The sequence below is a fragment of the Melampsora larici-populina genome, assembly GCF_000204055.1.
Source record: "Melampsora larici-populina 98AG31 unplaced genomic scaffold MELLAscaffold_5, whole genome shotgun sequence".
NCBI lineage: Eukaryota > Fungi > Basidiomycota > Pucciniomycetes > Pucciniales > Melampsoraceae > Melampsora > Melampsora laricis-populina.
Window position 1 is genome coordinate 2,408,560 of NW_006768769.1, and position 23,407 is coordinate 2,431,966.

At 45.7% G+C, this 23,407-nt stretch overlaps 5 protein-coding genes across 5 annotated transcripts; 3 read left to right on the forward strand and 2 right to left on the reverse strand.

Moving 5' to 3' along the window:
• Positions 1-2,173: 2,173 nt before the first annotated feature.
• MELLADRAFT_123264 (amine oxidase) lies at positions 2,174-2,739 on the forward strand (the record flags this gene model as incomplete). Its single annotated transcript, XM_007406028.1, has 2 exons — positions 2,174-2,224; positions 2,287-2,739. The coding sequence occupies 2 exons, from the start codon at positions 2,174-2,176 to the stop codon at positions 2,737-2,739; spliced, it is 504 nt and encodes a 167-aa protein (XP_007406090.1).
• A 5,768-nt stretch (positions 2,740-8,507) lies between these two features.
• Positions 8,508-9,399, forward strand: MELLADRAFT_33675 (uncharacterized protein; the record flags this gene model as incomplete). The annotated part of the gene is made up of 2 exons (XM_007406029.1): positions 8,508-8,622; positions 8,690-9,399. 2 exons carry the CDS (start codon positions 8,508-8,510, stop codon positions 9,397-9,399), a joined length of 825 nt encoding a protein of 274 aa, XP_007406091.1.
• Positions 9,400-13,359: 3,960 nt separating this feature from the next.
• On the forward strand, positions 13,360-14,091 carry MELLADRAFT_60404 (uncharacterized protein; the record flags this gene model as incomplete). The annotated part of the gene is made up of 4 exons (XM_007406030.1): positions 13,360-13,440; positions 13,491-13,844; positions 13,900-14,049; positions 14,071-14,091. The coding sequence occupies 4 exons, from the start codon at positions 13,360-13,362 to the stop codon at positions 14,089-14,091; spliced, it is 606 nt and encodes a 201-aa protein (XP_007406092.1).
• A 222-nt stretch (positions 14,092-14,313) lies between these two features.
• On the reverse strand, positions 14,314-15,694 carry MELLADRAFT_60405 (uncharacterized protein; the record flags this gene model as incomplete). Its single annotated transcript, XM_007406064.1, has 4 exons — positions 14,314-14,553; positions 14,606-14,767; positions 15,031-15,340; positions 15,489-15,694. 4 exons carry the CDS (start codon positions 15,692-15,694, stop codon positions 14,314-14,316), a joined length of 918 nt encoding a protein of 305 aa, XP_007406126.1.
• Positions 15,695-17,970: 2,276 nt separating this feature from the next.
• MELLADRAFT_60406 (uncharacterized protein) lies at positions 17,971-18,748 on the reverse strand (the record flags this gene model as incomplete). The annotated part of the gene is made up of 3 exons (XM_007406063.1): positions 17,971-18,135; positions 18,190-18,546; positions 18,605-18,748. 3 exons carry the CDS (start codon positions 18,746-18,748, stop codon positions 17,971-17,973), a joined length of 666 nt encoding a protein of 221 aa, XP_007406125.1.
• Positions 18,749-23,407: the final 4,659 nt, after the last annotated feature.

Genomic DNA, 23,407 nt, shown 5'->3' on the forward strand with positions numbered 1-23,407 from the left:
GAGCCGGGAAGTTCAGACAAACTTTATTTCAGAAGATCGGCAATTTTCATCTTGTAAATAACACGAGCAACGCATGCGTGCAGATTTTCCGCCAAAACTCCATTGATCTGAACATGAAAAAAGACAAGAATTTATGTATGGGGCTATAAACCAAAACGCTAAACAGCCTTCTGGGCTTTCTTTGCAATCATCCTTAAATACGGGGATTCAACCCTAAGTGCTTGGATTATGTGTTACTCAATCTTTTGCCAGGATTATGGGATTGACACATCCATTACCCAAATTCTCTAAGGATGAGCCTTTGGAAGCCAGAAGAATGTAATCAATGTGTGCTGCCTGCTTGTAAGAAATGGTGTATGTATTGCAGAGGCAGGTGATCATCAATTGTAGACGTAGATCAGATTGGGAGGCCAGGCTTGGAGATATAAATTGGAAACTCTGATAGAAATTTTCATTTGACACCCTTTTTGATCAAGTATCCTTTCCATGCTCATGCTTGCAGACCGCCAAGAGCTGAGCCATATGAAAAGTATGATTGCTCAAAGCCAGCTTCAGGGATACGTAGTAACATGCTCAGACAAATTTACTAATCTAGTAGTAAGCTCTCTCTTTACTTGACCATGAAGAGGCAGACATAGCACTGCGTCCACCACAGACCTTCTCGACGTCGAGATGGTCAGATCTTCCCGACTTTGTTTCCACTTAACTCTTTTTCAATGTTTTGTTCCTTCACAGACCTTCTCCTCAGTCAAAAGCCTGAAATTCCCTCCTTTCCACGTTTTTTTACTTTACTGAGCTTATGGTCAGTCAACAGTCTGAGGTATTGCACCAAAGCTCAGGAGATGAGCAATCACCTCAGCGCACAGGCATAGCACTTTGTACATGACCGCGCACATGCACATTCACTTTTAGCCCGGAGAGAAAATCTTGAGGGCGTCAATTGAACACTAGAAAATACGGTGCCATCCAAGCTGCAGGAAGCATTAAAAGCACGCATCTTCAGAACTCCCTTGGCAGCTGAGGTGAAATCAGATGACCAATGGCTGCGAGTAGTCAGGGCGCCGGCCCCGGTGGTTTTGGGCATCAAACCTTGGGGCGCTGATGAAGACGTCACAGTCTGAGTCACTGCATCGATCTCTAGCCCTTGCACTGGCTGTGCAGCTTGATCAATCCCTGATCTCTTTCGCCCATCTCAGAATGAAGGTAGCCGTCATTGGAGGTGGAATCAGTGGACTAGGTGCTGTCACAAGACCTGATTCACTGTTTTCCCCGTGACAATACCTAGAGATGAGTCTCAATCACCTCAGTCACAAGACCTGATTCACTAACCTGTTTTCCCCGTGACAATACCTAGAGATGAGTCTCAATCACCTCAGTCACAAGACCTGATTCACTAACCTATGAGGTATAGTCAGGTCACAGAATAAGATGGAGAAAAGGAATCGGCGCGTATAAGTTTTAGCTACGATTTCTTTTCCTTCCGTAGAATAGCGGATATTTATTTCACCTGTTTTCCCCGTGACAATACCTAGAGATGAGTCTCAATCACCTCAGTCACAAGACCTGATTCACTAACCTACATCATCAGAGAGATCAACAAACATATAAGAAAAGATAACAGTTAGATATATAAGAATAGAAAAAGAGAACTAAGAGTGATCTTATTCTGACCTATGAGGTATAGTCAGGTCACAGAATAAGATGGAGAAAAGGAATCGGCGCGTATAAGTTTTAGCTACGATTCTAGCGCCGATTAACAAACAAGTGAAACATGAAGATATGAATGACGAGAAACAATTAGTAACATCCATATAGAAATGAAAGAAAGATAAAGAAAGAATATGATAGAATTGAAATAGTGAAAGGGGCTTACTCTTTTCCTTCCGTAGAATAGCGGATAAGGAAAAGAGTATTAGCCCAAATTGATGGAGGCGCAATTCAAATAAAGGAACTTCTAGGTTTAGGTTTGACTTAATAGTATTGTTAGATTTAGTTCAGTTTCAGCCACTATGATCTAAGTTTAAGCGGGGTAGCGTATTTGTAATAAGTCAAGTGTCAATTAGACTTTCACTATAGCTGAAACCTAAGTAAGATCATGAGAGACTGGGTTGTCTCTCAACATGCACTGGCTGTGCAGCTTGATCAATCCCTGATCTCTTTCGCCCATCTCAGAATGAAGGTAGCCGTCATTGGAGGTGGAATCAGTGGACTAGGTGCTGTCTGGGTGAGCGTTTGAGACACCCTCTGAACGTTCCATACTTGATGTTTCACTGACAAATTGATCAGCTTTTGAATGAACATTCCGAGCACCAAGTCGAACTTTTCGAAGCAAATGAATATGTTGGTGGTCATCCCCATACCGTCCCACTCCCCACCAATGCTATGGTAGACACTGGTTTCATCGTTTTTAATCGGCTCACGTATCCTAACTTCACCCGACTTCTCACTATACCGGGCGTTCGAAGTGGTCCCTCCGAAATGTCTTTCTCAGTTTGCGTCGGTTCAAAGTATGAGTGGGCTGGGACAGGTTTAATGGCAGCATTTGCTGGGGCATCTGATTGGGGCGCTCAAGCTCGCATGTTGTGTGATATCATCCGTTTCAATGCCAACGCCCCAGACGCCCTGCTCGATCCACGTCCATCGCTGAGTGTTGGGGAATACTTGAACGAAAATGGCTATTCAGATGCGTTCAGGCGTCATTGCCTACTGGTAAGCTCGTTTGTTCCGCATATGTGCTAAAGACTTCATAGGGCTGAATGTCCTCAATTTCAACAGCCAATGACTTCTGCCATCTGGTCAACCCCCGCAGACAAAACCGCTCTGTTATTCCCGGTGAAAACTCTTGTACAATTCTTTCCAACCATCACCTACTACAAGTCTTTGGTCAGCCAGAGTGGTTAACAATCCCTGGGGGCGCTCGTACCTATGTAGAAGCTATATTACGGAACTTCCACAACCTCACCTTCATAAAAGTGCATCTGTGACCTCCATTCGGCGCGAGGGAGATGACAAACTCAGTGTCTTACTCGAGTCTGGGAGGGAGCGTGGGCCATTTGATCAAGTGATTTTTGCTTCTCACACCGACAAGACGTCAAAAATCCTGGCATCCTCTGCATCGGACACAGCCTGCAATCAAGCGTTATCCGTCTTATCTCGATTTTCTTGCACTGCAAACCATGCAGTACTGCATTCTGATCCGAGCTTGACGCCCAAACAGCGTAACTGTTGGACAGCTTGGAACTATGTAATTCACAATTCTAGTGAAGCTTACGAGAAAGATCACGTGGAAGACATTGTTTGTCTGTCGGTCCCCTGTTACTACTCTTCATGCTTGATTGATGCAAAACAAGATTAGTGATATACTTACGTCAAGTGCTGACTATCCATAGGACTTACTGGATGAATCGCCTTCAACCTGATACGTTACCAGAGAGCATCCATGGGCCTGTGTTTGTCAGCCTCAACCCACCCGATAGTGCCATCTTTCCTAAAGATGTCATCGGAAGGTGGACATATCATCACCCTGTTTAATCAGCTGGAGTGGGTATCCATCTTTCAAATCGAAAATCTAGATAGTGTAACTGACAAGCTGGCATGTTAGAGTGTGGCAGCACAGGATAAGATTTCAGAAATACAGACTCAGGGACGGATGAGCTTTGTAGGCGCATGGACTGGCTACGGTTTTCATGAAGACGGGTTTTGGTCCGCGCTAAGATTGATGACCGTCGGAGCAGGTGAAAAGGTTGCCGGGGTCAAGCGCCCAGTGGGAATGAATCCTCGAATACCTTCCACAGAATCTAGACGTACGCCTTTAGCAATACGCGTCACCATTGGAGTAGTCAATTGGTTTCTGAAGAGGATATTTGGCAAGGAGAACCATCAGATACCCAATCGTACCAAAAATAGTTAGGCTGATGTGGATTCCAATTTGCCCCTCATCAGTTTTGATTTCTTGAATACATGATGTTGTATGACTAGATTGTTGTACGGCAATTACACTAAATAAAGAAATGAAGACCAGTCAGAAGGTCATAATTTAATGGGGCTGTGAATTCTTGAATACAAAAAGGGAAGAGATACTAAAGAGAAGTGATTAAGACACCCATGCATGATAATCACAGCTCTCTTACAACAATTCCGGCCATGTGAATGAAACTTGTTAAGGTGATGATGTAGCGCGCTTTCACAACAGAAAATTGTGCCGCGACCATGACTTTAGGATTTTTCAAACTAGGAATTGATGCCGAGATGAAGAATGCACCAACTAAGCCCTGTCTGAGGCAGCGGAATACATGCATGTGAGATGAACCTGATTGTTAAGTTTGATGGTTGGGTGTGATTGCACCTTAAAAAGAGACACTTTTGAAACTTGAAAGCTTTGAATTTATCAACTCAAGGCTACGGAAATGACTAAGCCTACTGAACCAGTAGGTTAGGTTTTTGAGATAATCTAAAATAAAATACGTATAAAATCGAGAACAACAGGTGAAATGTACGATCAAATATCAAAATCAAAGAACAACGTGCTGATGATAGAACTACACAAGTATGGGTCAGGATTCAACCGTCATCCTGAAGACTCTATGATCATGAAGGAATGGATCCATCAGACTCTCAGTGTCTGATAATTTGCTTTCCACCTCCGCCTTTTCGAGGTCTTCTTCCTGCCATGGTCGAGCCTGTTCACGGAACTCAGGAAGGAACATCTTGGGGTTGATATCTTCCAATTCAACGCCCGAGATGGCTTTTTGACCTCTTGGTGGGGCAGTGGAGGTGAATCGCAAAGGCGAAGGAAGCTTGGAATCATGAATCGCTTGATAAGCTCCAGGTGGGATTCTAGGTTGACCAACACGGGAACGGATAGGATAGGCGGAGAAGGAGTGATGTAAACCTTGTTGCTCAAAGATCGCAGGAGTGAGAAGGTTCTCAATTGTAGGCGGAGTGTTGACCGACAAAGTCAACCTAGGAGTCTACATGAAAGAACTCTGATCGACTGCTCTCAGCGTCGCAAGCTGTGATTAGCCTTCGGGCTCAAGTCTGGGTAGCTACTCATTTTTTGTGTTGAAACTGGGAGCAACACCCTTCTTGGTGTTGATATCATACTCTTACAATTAGTAAAGAATACTCATAAAACAGAGACAAGCACTCGTTAAACAAAGGACTTTGTCATATTTTTTTAGTTTTCTTTGCAGTTCTTTTTTCAGTATACTAAGAAGAAGAGCGAGTACAAGTGCTGTGTGAGCTGGGCAATGATTGAGCTGCTCTGAGGGTCAGCAACTCCTGCTCAACCAGGATACGCGGTTTGCTTGGGCTGTTCCTGAGCAGCATGAAGGGGCATTTGGAACAAACTTTGACCAAACATGATACAAACTTTGGACAAACACAACACATCTAACCATCTCCACGTCGAGAAGGTCTACGGTGGACGCAGTGTAGTGTGATACTTTCTGACACCAAAACGGGAATTTTGGTGATAAAATTTGCCTTTTGTTAGATACTGTTGAAGGGGTGGCTTGGTGAAGGAGCTGTGATTTCACCGGCTTTATATACCCACCTCACGTGTCTCTCAGGTGTACTTCTACATGGTGTTCAAATAGATACAGTGCTTTGACGTTCATTCTGCACTTTGTTGAACATCATCAAAGTTGAAAATTCAATTCTAAGCATTGCACTTCAATTTATTTGGAGCTGTAGTCAATGCAGTCTGAAGGTTCATATTTGCTTTTGGTGCCAGTCAACAGAAACCCACAAGTTGAAATACTAGAGTCTGACTTGGGATACATCAAGTTGGATAGCCAATAGTCTAGGGTAACAGGAGCCAAATTCGTGAATCTAACATATAATACTACGACTTTACGCAACTGTTGCAATACCCCCGTTTCAAAACTGCTACTCAGCCAACTACCGTTCCATGACTATCCTACTATTAACCCTCAACTTAGTCTTACCCGACCCTACGCATCTGTTTCATTACTTCCGTTCCAAGGCCGCTACTCAGCCTACTACCGTTCCCATCCTACTACCAACCCTCCCCTTACTTTTCACCGTCCTCGCCTACCACTCTCCAGCCAACTCATTTTTTGCCATCATTCGCCACGACGTCTCTACACATTAACCAACCCTGCCACAGCCGTTCCTTGACTGCTTCCGATCACAACTACGCTTACTGCATCATCACCGGGTCCTTTCCAGCACCCGCCACCCTGACCTGCCCTGACTCCCTAGCCACATTCACAATCACGACAGGTATCGCTTCAGCCACGCCATCTGACTCATTGCCCTGATGTCCCATCACTATCTCACCATCAACCTCCGTCTCAGTCTTACCCGACTTTACGCAAGGCTCTTACCAGCACCCGCCACTCTGACCCAGCCTGAGACTCTAGCTACACTCACTATCTCGACAGCGATCGCTTCCGCCACGCCATCTGACTCTCTGCCCTGATACACAGACGCAAACACTCTACCAATGCGCCTTATAATTACCGACGTCGGCTTCGAACACTATACGACACTCATCCCTTTCACTCACCAGATTACATACCCCAACTCTCAATATTGCAACCAATCTCCTTTTTACTTCGCGTATCAACCTTCCGCCAACGCCTTTTACAAATTGCCCGCCTGGACACCCCTTCAACCCCAGACACTGCAACGAATTCTCCTCTTACTGTACACTATCCACTTCCCGCCCTGTTTTTGATTCACCAATCAACCATCTGTCCAGCCCTACAACCCTTGATATTTTAAGTCCACCACCGCATCCTCAACTCTACTAAGCCAATCATCTCCAAACATCCCTACCGCTAGTACTACCATGTCTAACGCCCCCTCGAGACCCTCTCACCCATTCACCGTGTCGTCCGTCTTTGAGGTCGCCGAAAACGTTTGTTCTTTCCATTCTCAAGATCTACTTTTATTCAATCTGCTAACCTCACCGTACTCCCAGCTTGCCCCAGCCGACAACCGCAACTACACCTTCCGTGGTTCTACTGTTGCGATCACCTGTGACGGTTGGGAGGGTGATAACGCACGTGAGTACGACGGTACTCTTCTTGCGTACTGTGGTCCTATGGAAATCCCCCAAGACGAGCACTGCTACGCCGTCTGAGCCAAGATGATTCCCAGTGTCGACTCCGCCGACTTCAAGCTATACTACAAAGCGGAACACAAGATCGCTGTGGGCACATCTGATACGTTCGCTGGCGAACTGAACAATAACACTGGTGCTTCTGGCCTTGGTATCGTGAACACCAAGTACGATATTCCTGAGTCAAACACGGACGACACTACCCTTGCTTTCGTCATGAACCATGTGGACTATAGTCCTGAGGTTTGTTGTCCTCACATTCTCAAGTCTATATTTTAAAGCCGGTGTACTGATTCCTACAACTTAGCTGCGTGACTATGTCAACTTTGAGGTCGAGTATCGCATCCGACCAACACAGAAGCTCAAAAAATCACAAGGATTGATTCAACCTGGGAAAGAGACCTTGGTTAATGGTTTCATTGTCGACTGGAACGACAAGGACCATCGATGGGTTGTAGATGCAAGTCAATTCACTCCCTACCATTTGCTCAGTTACTAACATTGTCATCGAACAGGTCACTTCAATCAGCGTGGCGACCGGACACCAAGCGGCGTCTAAGAAGAGAACTGCACTGGGGACAAAAGTCACCCCTACTGGTAGAGTCAAGCCCGCCAAGTGAGACTTCATAACAAACATCCTTCTGGATCATTACCTCACTCAACTCACCTCCTGCTGCCCCGTTTGTAGGCATGTTCCCAATGTGACTCCGACTCGTGCACCCCAGGCTGGGGACAAAGACGCTCAGGCCAACAAGGGAAAAGCCAAGACCTCACGCCAAGATCTCAATTGCGGCTCCCAGACCGGTTCGATCGAATCCGTTCTCGACCCAGAACCTGAGGCCGGCCCAAGTACTCCCAAAACCCCCTCTGGCACTCGCGGATCAAAGAAGGCCAAGCTGGTCTGAATGCTCAATGGCTGTAGTCACACACACTACACTGCTCCCATGTACACCCTTGCAACCGCCTCCTATGTTCGCGAGTCCTGACCGGCCCATTCGCCTTGCTAGCCATATATCATGTATCTTAATCCACTGATCTGGGCTAATTGTGCGGTTGTAATCATGTTCTACTCCATATTGTTCATATTCACTACGTTTTCCCTGTCGCAATGAAACTACACTCATTTATCCCCCAATCACTCCACTGGTGCTACGTGAAACAGGACCCAACTCTTCCTTGCTTCTCCTACGTTATCTTCCGACGATTACCCATTCAATCAGCCATGAGCGACTCAGGGTCCGACGACGAGTCTACTCCTGCTGACTTTGGATTGGCATCCGCATCCTTACCTGAGACTGAAGAATCTAGCTTGCTTGCCCGATTTCCAGGACAACTTCCATACAATATTGGTGAATGTAGTGATCCCTGTTCGACATGCTCTGCACTCCACTGGAAACTCGAGCGCACAGTGCGTACAATGGATCACGCTAGCGTTTCATACTCGACTTGTTGTCAACAGGGGGCAGTAGGATTGCCATCCGATCACCTGGAGAACAAGCTGACTCCCCCGTTCCTCCAAAAGCTATTTACTGGTAAAGACAAACGTAAGCTTATTTGAGACTGCCAAAGCCTGAATGACGCTGACTGTCTTCTTACCAGTGGCAAAGAATTTCCGCGCCAATATCCGCAGTTACAACAACGCCGTTTCCTTTACCTCGACCGCCGCCTCGCAGGACAAAAGCGTCGCCGGCGAAGGGGGATCTTGGAGTTATCGCATACATGGCCAACTAACTCACAAAATCGGCTCACTCCTGCCTCTCCCGGGCGCGACGAAGAAGTTCGCACAGATGTTCATATGGGGCGACCAAGCAGACGAAGAGGTCGCATATCGGACTCCGCTCAATTCCAGAATGGACCCTGGCGTTTTACGGCAAATTCAAGACTTCATGTACTCTACCAACCCGTATGCTAAGATGTACAAAGCCGCTGAAGAAATCCTGAACTCGAATCCAGTCAGAACAATCAAAATTAAATCCTTACAAGTACACGGGAGGGACAAAAACCGTTACAACTACCCCACTTGCAGCCAGGTCGCAGCTGTCATTCAGGGCGATGGCAGTGTCGGCTCGAAAGACCGTGACGTGATCATCCAATACCAGAGTGGCGACTTGCGCCGTGTCTCTGAGCTAAATACTACCTACTTTCCGTTGAGGTACCCAGTTTTCTTTATGTATGGTTCCCATGGGTGGGACGAACATTACCGTCACTTCACCGCGCGACGTAAGCAACCTAAGTTGACACCCATCCAGTTCGCAATCATTCTGACACTTCGTGATCACAGGCAAGAGTGGCAAGATTACAGCACTTGAATGGTTCGCTTACACACTGTACGACCGGCAAGACGTCTTCTCACCAATTCTTCGCGGCGGACGACTGTTTCAAGAGTTCTTGGTGGACATGTACGTTTGCATCGAGAACGCTAGGTTGAAGTGGGCTCGGAATAATCAGAAGAGATTAAGAGCGGAACTGTACAACGGCGTGACTGAAGCACTGAATACAAACGACTTTACCATTGGCCGCAATGTCATACTCCCTTCTTCCTTCAAGGGTGGTCCGCGCGCAATGTCCGAGCTGTATCAAGATGCGATGGCATTAGTCAAGACTTACGGTCCGCCCAGCCTATTCATCACGATGACGGCGAGCACCCATTGGCCAGAACTCAAAGCGGCTCTGCTTCCGGGCCAGACCTGCTATCCCGGGTCTATCCTGCTATCCCGGGTCTATCGAATGAAACTCAAAGAAATGCACCGAGATGTTATGAAGCGAGGAAGGCTTGGTGTCTGCGTTTCAGACGTTCACGCAATTGAATTCCAGAAACGCGGGGCCCCTCATGCTCACACAATCCTCATTCTTGACAAAACTTCAACGCCCAGGACACCACAGCAGGTTGACTTATTGGTTCGAGCAACAATTCCCGATCCAATCAAGGAACCAATGCTTTACTTGCTGGTCACGGAGCTCATGGTTCACGGGCCCTGCGGCAAGGGAAAGTCGTGCTGGAATGGCACTGGGTGCAAGTACAATTTCCCGAAGGCGCTCCAAGCAGAGACGATCATGACGGATAGCTCATATCCCAAGTACAAGCGTCCTGACGACGGCTCATTTTTCATCAAGAACGGCCACCGATACACAAATCAGGACATCGTTGCATACAATCCCTTCCTCCTCCTGAAGTTTCAGTGTCATATGAACATCGAAATCGCAGTTAGCATGAAAGCTATCAAATACTTATACAAGTACATTGCGAAGGGCCACGACCGTCAAGACCTAAGCCTGGAGACGGACAACGAGCCAAACGACTACGTCAACGGCCGATTTCTAGGCGCGTCAGAAGGTAATTACTTTTCTCTTCGTGATATACTGTTCGTCACTGATAGTGTTTTGTCACAGCCGCATGGAGGTTGCTAAAATTTCCGCTCTCAGGCCGTCACCCTGCGACTGAACGACTTACGCTTCATGACGAAAACAACAATGTCGTATACTTTCCTAATTCACAATCATTGCGTGCCCAAGTCGACTCCGGACGAGCACGCAGAACAACTCTCACTGAGTACATGCGATTATGTTTTGAGAACCAGCCGATTGAGAAGTCAAGGATCACGATTTGATCACTTCTCTACACAGACATGACCCAATATTTTAGGTGGAACGAGACTGACAAGGAATGGACCCGCCGAGTGAGAGACACAGGCGCTATATCTTGGCTCTACTTTGCTAGACCTGGCCACGGGGATAGATACTATCTGTGTCTTCTCCTGACGCAGGTCCCTGGAGTTACCTCTTTTGCATCACTCCGGTGCTTCAATGGTGTTCATTACAACGACTATTGATCCGCTGCTGATGCACGGGGACTGTTGATGAGTGACGCACACTACGACGCTGCTTTAACAGAGGCAGCGCTTTGGAAGACCGGCGGTCAACTCCGAGCGATGCTTGCACTGATTTTAGTGCACAGCCCCCCGTCCAATCCGCAACTACTTTGGGACAATCATCTCGACGATTTGGTAGACGACTGTCGATACCAAATTGCTCTCACCGCGCCTCACGTTATGACCACGGACTTACATCTGGAACACTATGGCCTTGCGCTCCTGGACCGTACTCTCGACGAAATGGGAGCTACCTTGGACAGCGTTGGTTTGAAACAAGCCAATCAAGGCTTAATAATGGAGTTGGGCGGTTGTCATTACGATGTAAATGCCGATCAAGTTACACGTGATTCGAGTCTTGTCGAGATTGCATCTGCTGTACCCAAGCTCACTTCCGAACAAACGATGGTGTACAAAGCGGTCTGTGAAGCTATCGACCAGGGGAACGGAAGATGCATGTTTGTCGACGGACCCGGAGGGTCTGGCAAGACATTTCTGCTCAACACATGCTTGCACTTCTGCAACGCATACGATATCCCTTTCATAGCTGTTGCTTCTTCTGGGATTGCTTCATTGCTGTTGCTGAACGGAGCTACTGCTCACTCTCAATTCAAGATCCCAATTCCTTGCGACGAGGCCTCGACCTGCAACTTTACACCCACGACTGCAATCGGCCGCATGCTTTTGCTTGCTCGATTTGTCGTTTGGGACGAAATCGTGATGATGAAGAAAGATTCCATTGAGTGTGTAGACCGCTCCCTTCGAGACTTGAGAGCGTGCAATCAACCATTCGGCGGGCTCGCAATTCTCTTCGCCGGTGACTTTCGACAAATCTTGCCCGTCGTCCCCCACGGAGGAGTGATGGACGCGGTTCGAGCATGTTTCAAGTACTCAGAATTGTGGGCCGAAGTCGATGAATTTAAACTAACCATCAACATGAGATTAGGTCAAGACACCGAAGAAGAGCGATGCAAAGATTCGCAAGGACCATTTGCCGATTGGTTGCTGAAGCTCGGTTCAGGCCAGCTCCAGGAACAGATTACTACGAAATTGCCGCTGGAGTACGTCGAAACAGTCAGTGTTAAGCCGGGAATGGACTTGAATTCACCCATTGTAAGGCAATACTACTCTGGGGTGAACGGATGGATTAGGGCAAAGGCCTGGCACGAACTAGCGATGTACTACTCTAAGCGGGCAATCATAACACCGCTGAATCGGGTGGTCGACACCATCAACTCAATCATAATAGATTCAATTGATGGTAACGCCGTGGTCTCAACATCACTCGACGAAATCGACGAGGAATACGCAGAAGACGTAAGTGCCGACATCCTGAACACATTTGAGGTAAACGGTTTTCCCAATCACGTGATAAGGTTGAAGGTTGGATGTGTCGTGGTCTTGCTGAGGAATTTGAACTTGGTGACTGGACTCTGTAATGGCACAAGGCTCTTGATTAGAGAAACGGGCGATAACGCATTAGAATGTTTGATTGTGACCGGACCCAGAAAGGGTACTAATGTTTCACTTCCAAGGATGAGGCTTCACCACCCAGGAAAAGAAGCGACCCCAGTTTCATTCTACCGACTCCAATTCCCTGTTGCTGTCGCTTTTGCGATGACAATCAACAAAGCGCAGGGACAAACTCTCGAGAAAGTCTGTGGTTTTGCGGACGCCGGTCTTTGCACACGGACAACTCTATGTCGCGCTCTCGAGGTGCACTTCCGCGGCTGGGACAAAGGTAATTCTGACTGAGACTGAACGATCAATGGCGACTACGAACGTTGTCTACCGCCCTGTGACTCTATCCTAAGAAAATTGTTCAATACGCAAGGGTATCAAGGATTCCTGTGTACAACCGCGTTATGACTGAAACAACAGGGTCGTCTGTTTGGAAATATGCTTCTACTATTGAACATGTACATAGCTTATATTTGTCATTCAATCCGTGCTACTTTGTCAAGAAACCCTTGTATAATACAAAATTACTCATGTTTCATATATTCTCCCTTACGTGATGGTGCTTTGGAGAGGCCATGAATTCAAGCAAGATGATATGTTCTTAAACGCTATGTGCTCACTCAGTTCGCGCATTGTTGGTAATGGCACTGACCTTAACCGCTTCCACATAGTGTGGCCGCTTCATGCGCATGTATAGGTACGTGAACAAAGCCGCCATTAAGAGAGTCCTAATGCAAAACCAATCACGGCATGACGCATTCGTGGGGGTAACCCTACCCCTTTGTTACACGAAACAGACCTGAATTAATCGCTGAGAGCGAAGTGATAACCATTTGCTGTTTCGATTAGAAACCATAGTCGTAGTTTTCTCAACGATTCAATTGGAACTACTTACTTTACTTTATATAGTCGTATTCATATTTTGCCAATTGCACAACCATGCCAGAGTCACACTGGAGACCGGCTCAGACGACGCCGCTCACTTTGCGATTGACTGGCGTGATGTCTCTGCACAATGAAGTAAGCAGAACTATATTTCATGCAATTCCCAGTACTCATGCAGTGCTCAGGTTTATATGAGGGGTGCCGGAAACCACTGGCATCGATGTTTCGAGGTTGAAACAACTCATCCGCTTGCACGGTGTTCCCCATTGACATTGCTTCTGAACATCCACGACGGATACAACTTCGCGGAAGGGACAACAGTTCACTTCGCAGGCGATCTTATCGGCTTAAACGACGGCTCACAGTCGATTATCATTCGTCCCGATCCTATCTTCGAGATCGGAAGCCATTGCCTTTCACATTCCCTTTCACAATTGAACGTCCTCGAAGTCTCGAGTCGAGGACGTGTTAAAGAGCACCACGTTCACAAAGCAGAATGGACCACCCTAGTGGTTGAGCACAACGTTTATGTAACGCACGTGAGCTGAATGGTCAGTTGGGGCTCCGACTTTCGCTGACCAATCACTTTTACAGCTTGACAGATGGCTGTTGTTCACGGCGATTTACGTAGATATCGGCAATGGCGTTATCTCATCGTTTGGGGGCGTCCTGCTAGGCGCAATTCTCAACTTCCGTGGACACATCCTAGAGTTCTCAGACGTGGGACACATCTGGGCAGTGCACGTAAGCTACGAACCGATTCAGTGCACCGTGTGGCAAAGCTGATAGTATTCTCGCAGGTCAAAGAGATCATTGCAGAATAGCTCGGGGTCTCATGAACCTGGGGGATCATCGCACAAAGACGGGGTGTCTCATGGCCTACAGTGTTGTAACAATCCCTGCGACCTTAGTCTTCGACCGAAGTTAAAAACTGCACTGAAGAGAGGCGAACGTCAATGAAACGCAGGGTTCTTCAAGATGTAGAACGCATTCCAAGATGTCAGATTCTCAATACCGCCGCGGTTGTGACCTATGGTACGGGAATAGTCGGCGATTAGTGTGATTCTGGAAGCCATGAGTTGTAAGGGCACTGACTCGGATAGAGAAGGTTGAAGTCGTTTCATTGAAACCATCAACAGTGCCTTCAATGTGAACCACGTTTCCAGTCTCGAACGTGTCCCTGCCAATACGCAGAAGTGTCACAATGTTCACCACGTAATCAGCCGTAAACTGTTGGAATTGTAACATCTGAAGAGACTGTTGTTAGAAATGATTAATTGAGTTATACAACGTTGCTTACAGATGAGTCCAAGTTATTATGCAGGACCGTGAAAGTCCATGACTCCCGATCATGATCGTCGGGATATTCAATGGCATGATGCAAAACCCTCCCATGGCCCGTCGTGCTGGTCCGATTCGCGAGCGCGCGGCGTGTCAAAGGGAATTGCCCGAGACGAATAGTCTGACGTGGGTCTAGCATGAGATTGATACTGTTCCCAGAGATGCCGGCGTGAACTGAAGCTTGAATTCTGTACACGTAATCCGTTTCGAGATTTGAACAAGGAGGCATGGAGGCTATAATGACTGGTATGTTGGCGATGCGACGGTTCATGCCATAAAGACAGGAAGTCCAGCGACGATGAGGAACTACCGAATTGGTAAGGGTTGGGAATAACGATAGTGGTGAGCCATATCAATACGATATAGATAGCGAATCACACTTACTAGGGGGCCCAATGTCAAGACCGCCTGAAACTGAAGTGGGAAGACACGACTTGCCTCGCGGTTCGCAACTTCTGCAGCCATGCTTGATTTCAGGGTGTTTTTAGATGGTGGAGTTGATTCCGCCGAGAGGAATTTTCTGGGTGGTGGGTGGTACGCAGGAAAGTTGTCGACGCGCTGCTGAAGGCGAGGGTGTTCAACGACCGGAACCTTCCTTATCAGCTTGTGCCATTCATGCATTAGGTCATAGAGGACAATGTTCAACCACTCACTCAATTGGTTCAGTCGTCGCCATCGCGATCTGGCCTGGGTCCTGTGGCCATGTTCAAAGTCCCGTCCGGATGTTGTAGTGGGGGAATGACGCGGATTATGAGTCGAACGTGGCCAGTGATTCACGCACGGCCTACGCTGGTCCGGTTTGTCATATGTTTAGCGGGGTGTGTTAGCCTGTTGACTCTCACGGCTGAGTCGGCTCGGAAGTGTTACAGAGGTTGGGTAAGTCGTCCTCAGTTCGACCGGGATGGGCATTTAGCGAGAGGGCACAGCTGCGGTAATCATCATGAATAAAGTGCTCCATCTGAAGGCTGCTTTTTGGAATCTGTACAATTACCCAATCCGCCTTACAGCAAAGTTCCCACACGCCATTAAAATCAGAATTGTAAGTCATGTTCAACAACATTGCTTAATAGTGGTACTAACTCCTCGCTTGCATATGACGCAGACAACAATGCTCAACTCTCAGGTTGTAATTGTTATGATCGACCCCGACACGCCAGTCCTCTGCATTACGTCGACCGAGTATCAAAAGTGGGGACAACCCCATATCCATTTGATTCGACTTTCTGGGCACCATGTTGCGATTCATGTCAGTACTGATTGCATGAGCTTCCCCCTCAATTAATGTGCTGATGCCGTGCTTCGACCTTAGGAGTCGGTTCCTGATGAGCCGAGCGATCAGAGTTCAGAGGCCGCGCGGGGTCTCAATGTTAGTGGGGCCGACATCAACCGTTAAGATTCAGGGGTGTTTGAATCACGACCTGTTGAATTCTTTACTATTAGGGTTTCGGGGAATATGTCATGTCAGGATGGAGATCAATTCGAGCTTAACGTTGAACAGACTTGAGACTCTCTGTCAAACGAGCCTGGGTCAATTAGTTGGTATCGTAATCCTACGCGAGTTTGGGGTTTGACGTTCTACGACCTTCATCTTGCCAACGATAGCCTTAGCAAGATGTATCCGGGAAAAATGCGAAGGGCGGTGGCTTGGGGAGTAAAACAGAAATGCCGCATTGCTTTGTTATTGTACTGTAGTAGTCATGCCGGAATGGCGAATAATGTATAGAATTGCCCGGCGTGAATCAGCACTAAAGGACATGGCCCGACTGAGCAGCTTCGGGCATTATAAGTAACTGGCTTGATGTTACAATGAGCACACGAGCGACATTCGAGTTTTATTTCTACTTGGTGCCTGGCGACGTAGGGCAGTTTGGTCGACTTGGTAGTCAAATTCAGTCCCAGCTCGTGCATTGTAATAACTCTCTTGATGATGGAGTGAGTGCACGAGCTACAGTCGAGTTTTATTTCTACTTGGTGCCTGACGAGGTAGTGAGACCAGAAGACACATGAACGGTCGAAACGCAGGGGAGGTCAGCGTGTCCCAGTTCCTGTGTTCAGCGTCGCTGCACGTTAAGCTGATTCAATTTCGGTCCTGTTGTTCGAAAGCGCGGAAATTGGAGTCGGATTTCTTGGCAACACGACGTGATCGACGAAACAGCGACATGTCCGACAATACGAACATCTCGCATATTCACGACTCTCATCTTAGGATGTACTGGAGAGGTGTGGTTTCCTTCAGGGACGAGGTGGGTCATGCTTGAAATAGTACCAGAGAAGACACCGGGACTGATATAATCTCAGAAATATCCGACAGATAGAAATAGTTTCAAATGGCTTACCAACTCGAGGCTTCTTTGCTGATGTTGCACTTTCGCAGCGGCCGGGTCACATGAGCAGTGTCGTGATTAGGGCGGGCGAAGATGGTATTGAGTTGGAACCGAATCAATCATACCGCCTCGAGGGCTACATCATGAAGAAACGCAATTGCACCCATACTCATCTTTGCCCGTTACCCGACTCTGTAGTGTTGCTTAGTCGAGCTGAAGTATCAACGATTCTGGACATTTATCAATTCGCCTTGCGCAGCCGTGGACGAATCCTTCGTTGTCTCCGCGTCGGGCAAACCGAGTCTCGCCCTAGGCATATTTTGATGCATGTGCTGCACACAGCATGGGAGCCGTCGGTGAGCAATCTCAAACGTAATTGGGTACGAAAATATCAGCTAACGGGATTTCCGCGCATAGTTACAGTACGTGACACACTTCCACACGTATTATGAAATGACGGAAGACGTAGTCGTCGAGTTAGGGGAGCACATAGTCAGTGCTGGGGATGTTGTGGATTTCACGGGCAAGGTTGTGAACTGTACCAGGAGCACCAATACCTGGGTCATCCAAGTGAGGTATTCCGAAAAATATACCCACAATTTGCCCCATCACTGACGGCGAGTAAACAGGTCACACATGCGGTGTTGGTTGGCTCTGCACGCGGACCTTGAATACGTTGTATGTGACGTTTAGGAAACGTATGTGAGGCCATTTCACTGTGAAAACTGGTTCGGAAGCTTGATGAATTTCACTGGGAGTTGGGAGGATATTGAGCAATGAAAGGCCATTGACACTCCATTTGGTGTGAGTAGTTGAGTGACTGAACAGGCATGAGGAAGGCGGGAACGGGCGAAAGTAAAGGCTCCTCTTTAGTGCTGGGTCGCTCAATGGCTCGGACGGGACGGAATGGACAGTGTATGGACGTTGCATTCTGCTGGGGGTGTCACTGGTCACTTCTATGTACATGTATACACTCCCAATGGGATGTCCTCTTGCGAGTCTAGTGATGGAGCGCGACGATCCATTTGCCGTGCGCGCCTCCTATGTCTACCACGTTCCCAGAGACGGACACGACTTCTCCGGGTCGCAAGTGACCAATTGAGGCCGCTCCAATGGCGAGTCTGTCGTATATATAATCAACCTCAAACTCCCTGTACATCAAATACTATCGTCGGATTTCAGTTAGGTTTGGTTTGAGCGCAAGAAATTGGGAACCAACCTGCATGTCCCACTCCCGGTGCATCATGACGGCCACCCTCCATTTGCTCCCAGCTGAGTCATTCCGGACAAAAGAGTCCTTGACAAGGAGCGCACTTCCCGCAACCTGCAAGCCAACAGTCGTCTCTGCGGCGAAGCTTCTTCTACGATCTGCGCAAGCGGTGTCGTCTAGAGCGTCCAGCACCAAGCGGCTTGAGCGGTCGATGCCACCCTGCACGACTACGCCTTCGAGATTAACTCGCCCACTCAGGTCCTGCCTGTAGTGAAGAGACTCCTGGACTAACGTCACAGCCAGTGTCACGTTGTTGAGAACGACCGAAGCATTGTAACATTTGCGTCGATATGAACTGCCAGCGGTCTGAATTTGCAAAGCAAGAAGTTAGCTGTGTCGAATATCATTCGAGACTTGCGCTTACGTTCTCTCCAACTTCCAGGTTCGCCTTCCATCTGAGTGTCAACCGAGTATAGGGTCCTACATGGGTGATTCGCTTCAACTTTAAGAGCTCTGTAGGGTCAATTGAGGTGTATTGGTCTGTGAACGGAGAGGGTGATTGAATCATTCGAGAGCTTGGGAGATGGAGTGGATAACAGAACTGCAGTGATGATGAAGCCAACCAACGGTCTTGATCTTAAATAGATCCGAGCGTTCAAAATGATCATCGTCGTTCACGCGCAAGGTGTGTTGGGCAAGAGTCGTTTTGCGTCGCGAGGAGATGCAGACTGGATTAGCTGGAGTGGGATAGTTCAGTCGCCTGTGTACAAGGTCAGATACGGTAGCGGCGGTTTTCAATTACGCGAGTCAGGACTGGTGAGGCACTCATGGCTGGCGTTAGGCGGGGCAAGCATTCAAATGGACGCAACCCATAAGAAAAGGACTCGGCTGGCCTAATCTGGTTTAGAGTAGTTAGCTAGGGTTGTGAATGTAATGGCGGTAGCGTGACGTTCTTGATCAAGCGGAATTGGAGGAGGTTGAACAGGACGTTCAACACAAGAGGGCGCGTCTCAAGCAGTGAGAAACCTGTCGTCATTCCGGTGTGAGAAACAGGGAGGTCTCGCCGCTCGGCGAGCAAAGCCAAGGAAGCGTGCGAGTCGTGCCGGGAGTTGACTGAGACGGGCAACCTTTCTTCGTGTGTGTCTGATGGTACATTATTTTGAGTGCGTACATGTGAAAGGTGGCCTTGCAGTTGTGTCATGTGCTGTCGGATCTTGAGCTGTCACTGTACCGTCGGATACAATAGCTTGTCAAAGCCCGGCGAGAGGCTTTTTGTGCAGGAGTGCGGGCGTTCAACTTGAAGACTATGACAGATGCTCGTGTCCAAGGGGTAGCGCAGCCGCCCACGACCTCGTAAGGATAAGACTTGGGTTCAAAGACAGACTAGCACTACTTGCCCCCCATGAGGTGTGAGGTAGTGGGTTGTAGATATAACATCAAGTACAATCTTGACTGACAACTGTCGAACGCACAACACATATATTGAGAGTCAGGATGGGGGCGCAAAAAAATAACGCGCCTGGGCGCAGGGCGCGCCTAAACATCTTGGAAACAAGGTGAGCGTGCCCAAAGGCCTGTATGCCTCATAGTGAGAAAGTGGGGCTTTCCGCGTGTTTATTTTCTTATAAAATCCATTTGAAGTTATTGTATGAATCAACTTCAATTAACAATAGACCTTCAAACAATCCATCTTCCACCTTATCAGCAAGAATTATGTATTTAAGGTTGGTTAAAATGCATTTTGTGGATTTTTTTTTGCATTTTTTTCATATTTTTTCATTTTTGCGCGGTGAAAGGCCGTGCCTAACGCGCCAGTGGCGCCTAGACGCGCCCTTTTTCACAAAAACGCGCCAGGGCGCGCCTTTTGTTTAAGGCTGCACCCCCATCCTGAATTGAGAGCATCTCCAACGCGGCTGAATTCAAAAACACATACAGGTAATTTATTTCCTCGGCTGGACAGCTGTATTTTTTATTCTGTGACAGCGCCCTCCAGCGCACTACTGAAATTCATGCTCAATACCTCTTGAGGTTCAACCCATGTCACTCAAAGTCCCTTTTTGTCCAGACGTGAGCAGTCACCTACCTATCTTATTATCACAATACGTAACAAGTTCGACATATGGACAATTATTTTAGTCAATGTTTGGGCAAAAACCGTTGAGATACTGGTTTTTCAGTGATTCAGCCAGGTCCGCAAATTTGCGGACCTGAGCATGGGAGTGTGTCATTTCCCAAAAACCAAGTTTGCACTGTGGGCCAGGTGTGAGACCTTGCCCCCGGCGCTGGAGGATGATTTTCTGAAAAACTGCAATACAGGTTATGTTTTTGACATAAACGTAACATTTAGTCATTCAGATTCGCAAGCGTTGGAGATGCTCTGAGGGGATTATCTTGGGTCTCTTCTTCGGATTATCCTCAACGGGTTTTGAAGACAACAAGTCAAGAGCGGCCAAGGCAGGGAAGTTGATGACTTCGGCCTGGAGTTCAAAGTCAAAGTCCACTGTGAAATTCCATCCCAGAAGCTGTGAAGCCATTTGGGGGAGTTTTTCTTGCATCATGTTTGATGGAACAAGGTGAAATGCCAATTCATCTGCCAAGTTTCTCTCTTGCCAAGTTTCTCTCTGCAAATATTTGCCACTAAAATGAAGACCAACCTAGGGGAAAAATCTGAATCAGATCCTGGGTATCAGATGTAGGCTGTAGACGGTGTAGAACTTATAGCCCAACAAGGGTTATACAGAGCTGGAAGAGGATAATCTACTAATAAAAATGACTAGTAGAAGTTGTCTAAGGACTGCTCTTCTAAAACAAGTCAATCAGAAAGAGAAACTGTTGACTTGAGTACTGATAAGGCACCAGAGAAATATAACTGATTTGATAAGAGAAAAGCACCTGATTTAATTAATCTCAACACAATTTTAGTGTTATTCCAGTCGAGTCAAAATGTAGAAAAATGATCTCAATATCTTTTTGATATTATTCCAGAATGACAGTGTCATATAAAGCACATAAAACAAATTTCTCCTCTGATGAAGGGCTGGTTTGAGTGACCTAGTACTGCTATAATAAATTTATAATGATAAATAAAATTAAAGCTCTGTAAGAGATGAAGAAGAAAGGAAACATAATTTCGCACAAAAGACACAAGTTTATAAACACATCAATACAAATTGTTAAAGTGGTAAACAGCTCTTAAAAATCCTCTTTACCATCTAAAAAACCAAAAGATGACTAAAATGTTGGTAAACAGCTGTGATCTAATGATTCAACCACTTTCTACATTCCTCAATTTCGCCATGAGTAGCTCATCAACCCATTATGATCATTACTATGATGTAATGTGATCTTCTATTCATCATCTGATAAGATTTATTACTAATTTGACCAGTAAAACATGACTAATCTCTATTCTTATGATCAAATGCTGTGTATATGCTGTGTTTAGAATGTTCTAGAATAAGGGGTTTCAAGTTAAGTTTTTTTACGTTTTTTTACGTTACAGAAATTTGGCCGTTGTTGTAAAATGTGCGTAAATTTTTTAAAACGGGAGACCTTTTTACGTCTCCCGTTTTAAAAATACGATGTTTTTACGCAAAAAAAAATTACGAAAAACTTGCCCAAATTTGTAAAAATCACATAAAAATTATACCAACTTGAAACCCCTTAATGAATATTGATTTGATCTTATGATGATTCAGCATTTCAATGATGTAATTGCTTGTTATTAATGATTTGTAATCTTGTTGATGTGTAATCAAATCCTTTGATTCCTTATAACTTTTGCCATAAACCTCTGTTACTAATGATTTAAAGATTGTACATTAGGGGGTTTCAAGTTCAATTTTTTTTTGTGTAATTTTTAAAAATTCGGACAAGTTGTTCGTAAAAAAAATCTTTGTAAAACAACGTAATTTTAATTCGGGACACCTAAAAAGGTGTCCCGCTGTAAAAAATTTACGCATATTTTACAACAACGGGCAAGTTGTTGTAGCGTAAAAATACGCAAAAAAATTCAACTTGAAACCCCCTATTATGAAATGAATAATTTTACGTCGAATGAACTACTACTCATCATGTTCTGACGTCATTTGACACATGTAATCAGCTGAAAACCTTCATTTTCAATGATTTTCACCTATTTTCTCCACTTTACACACCTTTTACTAAGCTTTTCTTGTCTTCTGTAACATTACACAGCAATATCTAACCGTGGAAATCCCTAAAAACACTCTTGGCAACCTCATTCATTACTAATACCACTGTTACATATGTAAAACTACCTGTAAACCCTTGTTTACCAATTTCGACTTTTTCCCATTTCCTTAATAACTTCTATTTTATCTTATAGACCATCATGATTAAAGTTGTTACTGAATAACATAATGCTCCTCTTTCATATTCTGACCCTACTAAACCCATAAACCTAATATTAATACCCTAAAAACCATTTCCAACCTGTATACCTCTATTTTCGAGTTTTTCTTATGTTTTTTTCTTCTTTCTTTTTGTAATCTGTTTGTTAATAGTTTATACTTATCTTATTAAGCTTGTTCATATAAATTGAGTATTTAAAGATAAAATATATGTAATATAATTGATGTAATTCAAAAATTTGATTTTTTTGATTTTTTGATTGGTCTCATAGATTGATTACCACATCCTCCCCTTCTTCCTAAACTGCCCCCAGTTTACCAATCAAAAAATAAATAGCTTTCATCCAACTAAACTGTGTATCCTGACGTTTTAAAATTCAATCTTTAATTTGATTGATGTTGACTTTTTAAATTGATAAAGATTTGTTTATTTTTCTAACACTATAAGATTGTTTGAATTTGAGAAAGAGAAACATATCAATAACACACAAATATCTCCTCAACTGCACTATACTGCCCACCTCCCCTTCTTCTGCTTTTAAATCTCACACCACAAAGATAATTCATTCTATACCAATTTCAATCTTACTTTCCTAGACCATTTCTCAACTTCTTTGGACACTTCAGGCAAAATTGAAAATAACTCTTTAATGAACAACTGATAAAATTTGTGCTTAACTCTGTTCACTACTTTTGATAACATTGATTTAGAATTCTCTTTGAAAACAGATGTATTTAATTTTTTTTATGAATTTATGTGTATTTGAATTGATAGAAAATAAATTGTTTGAATGTTCATCTATCTCGTGCTTCTTCTTGATACCATATCCTTTCTCAATTCGCATAAAATCCTC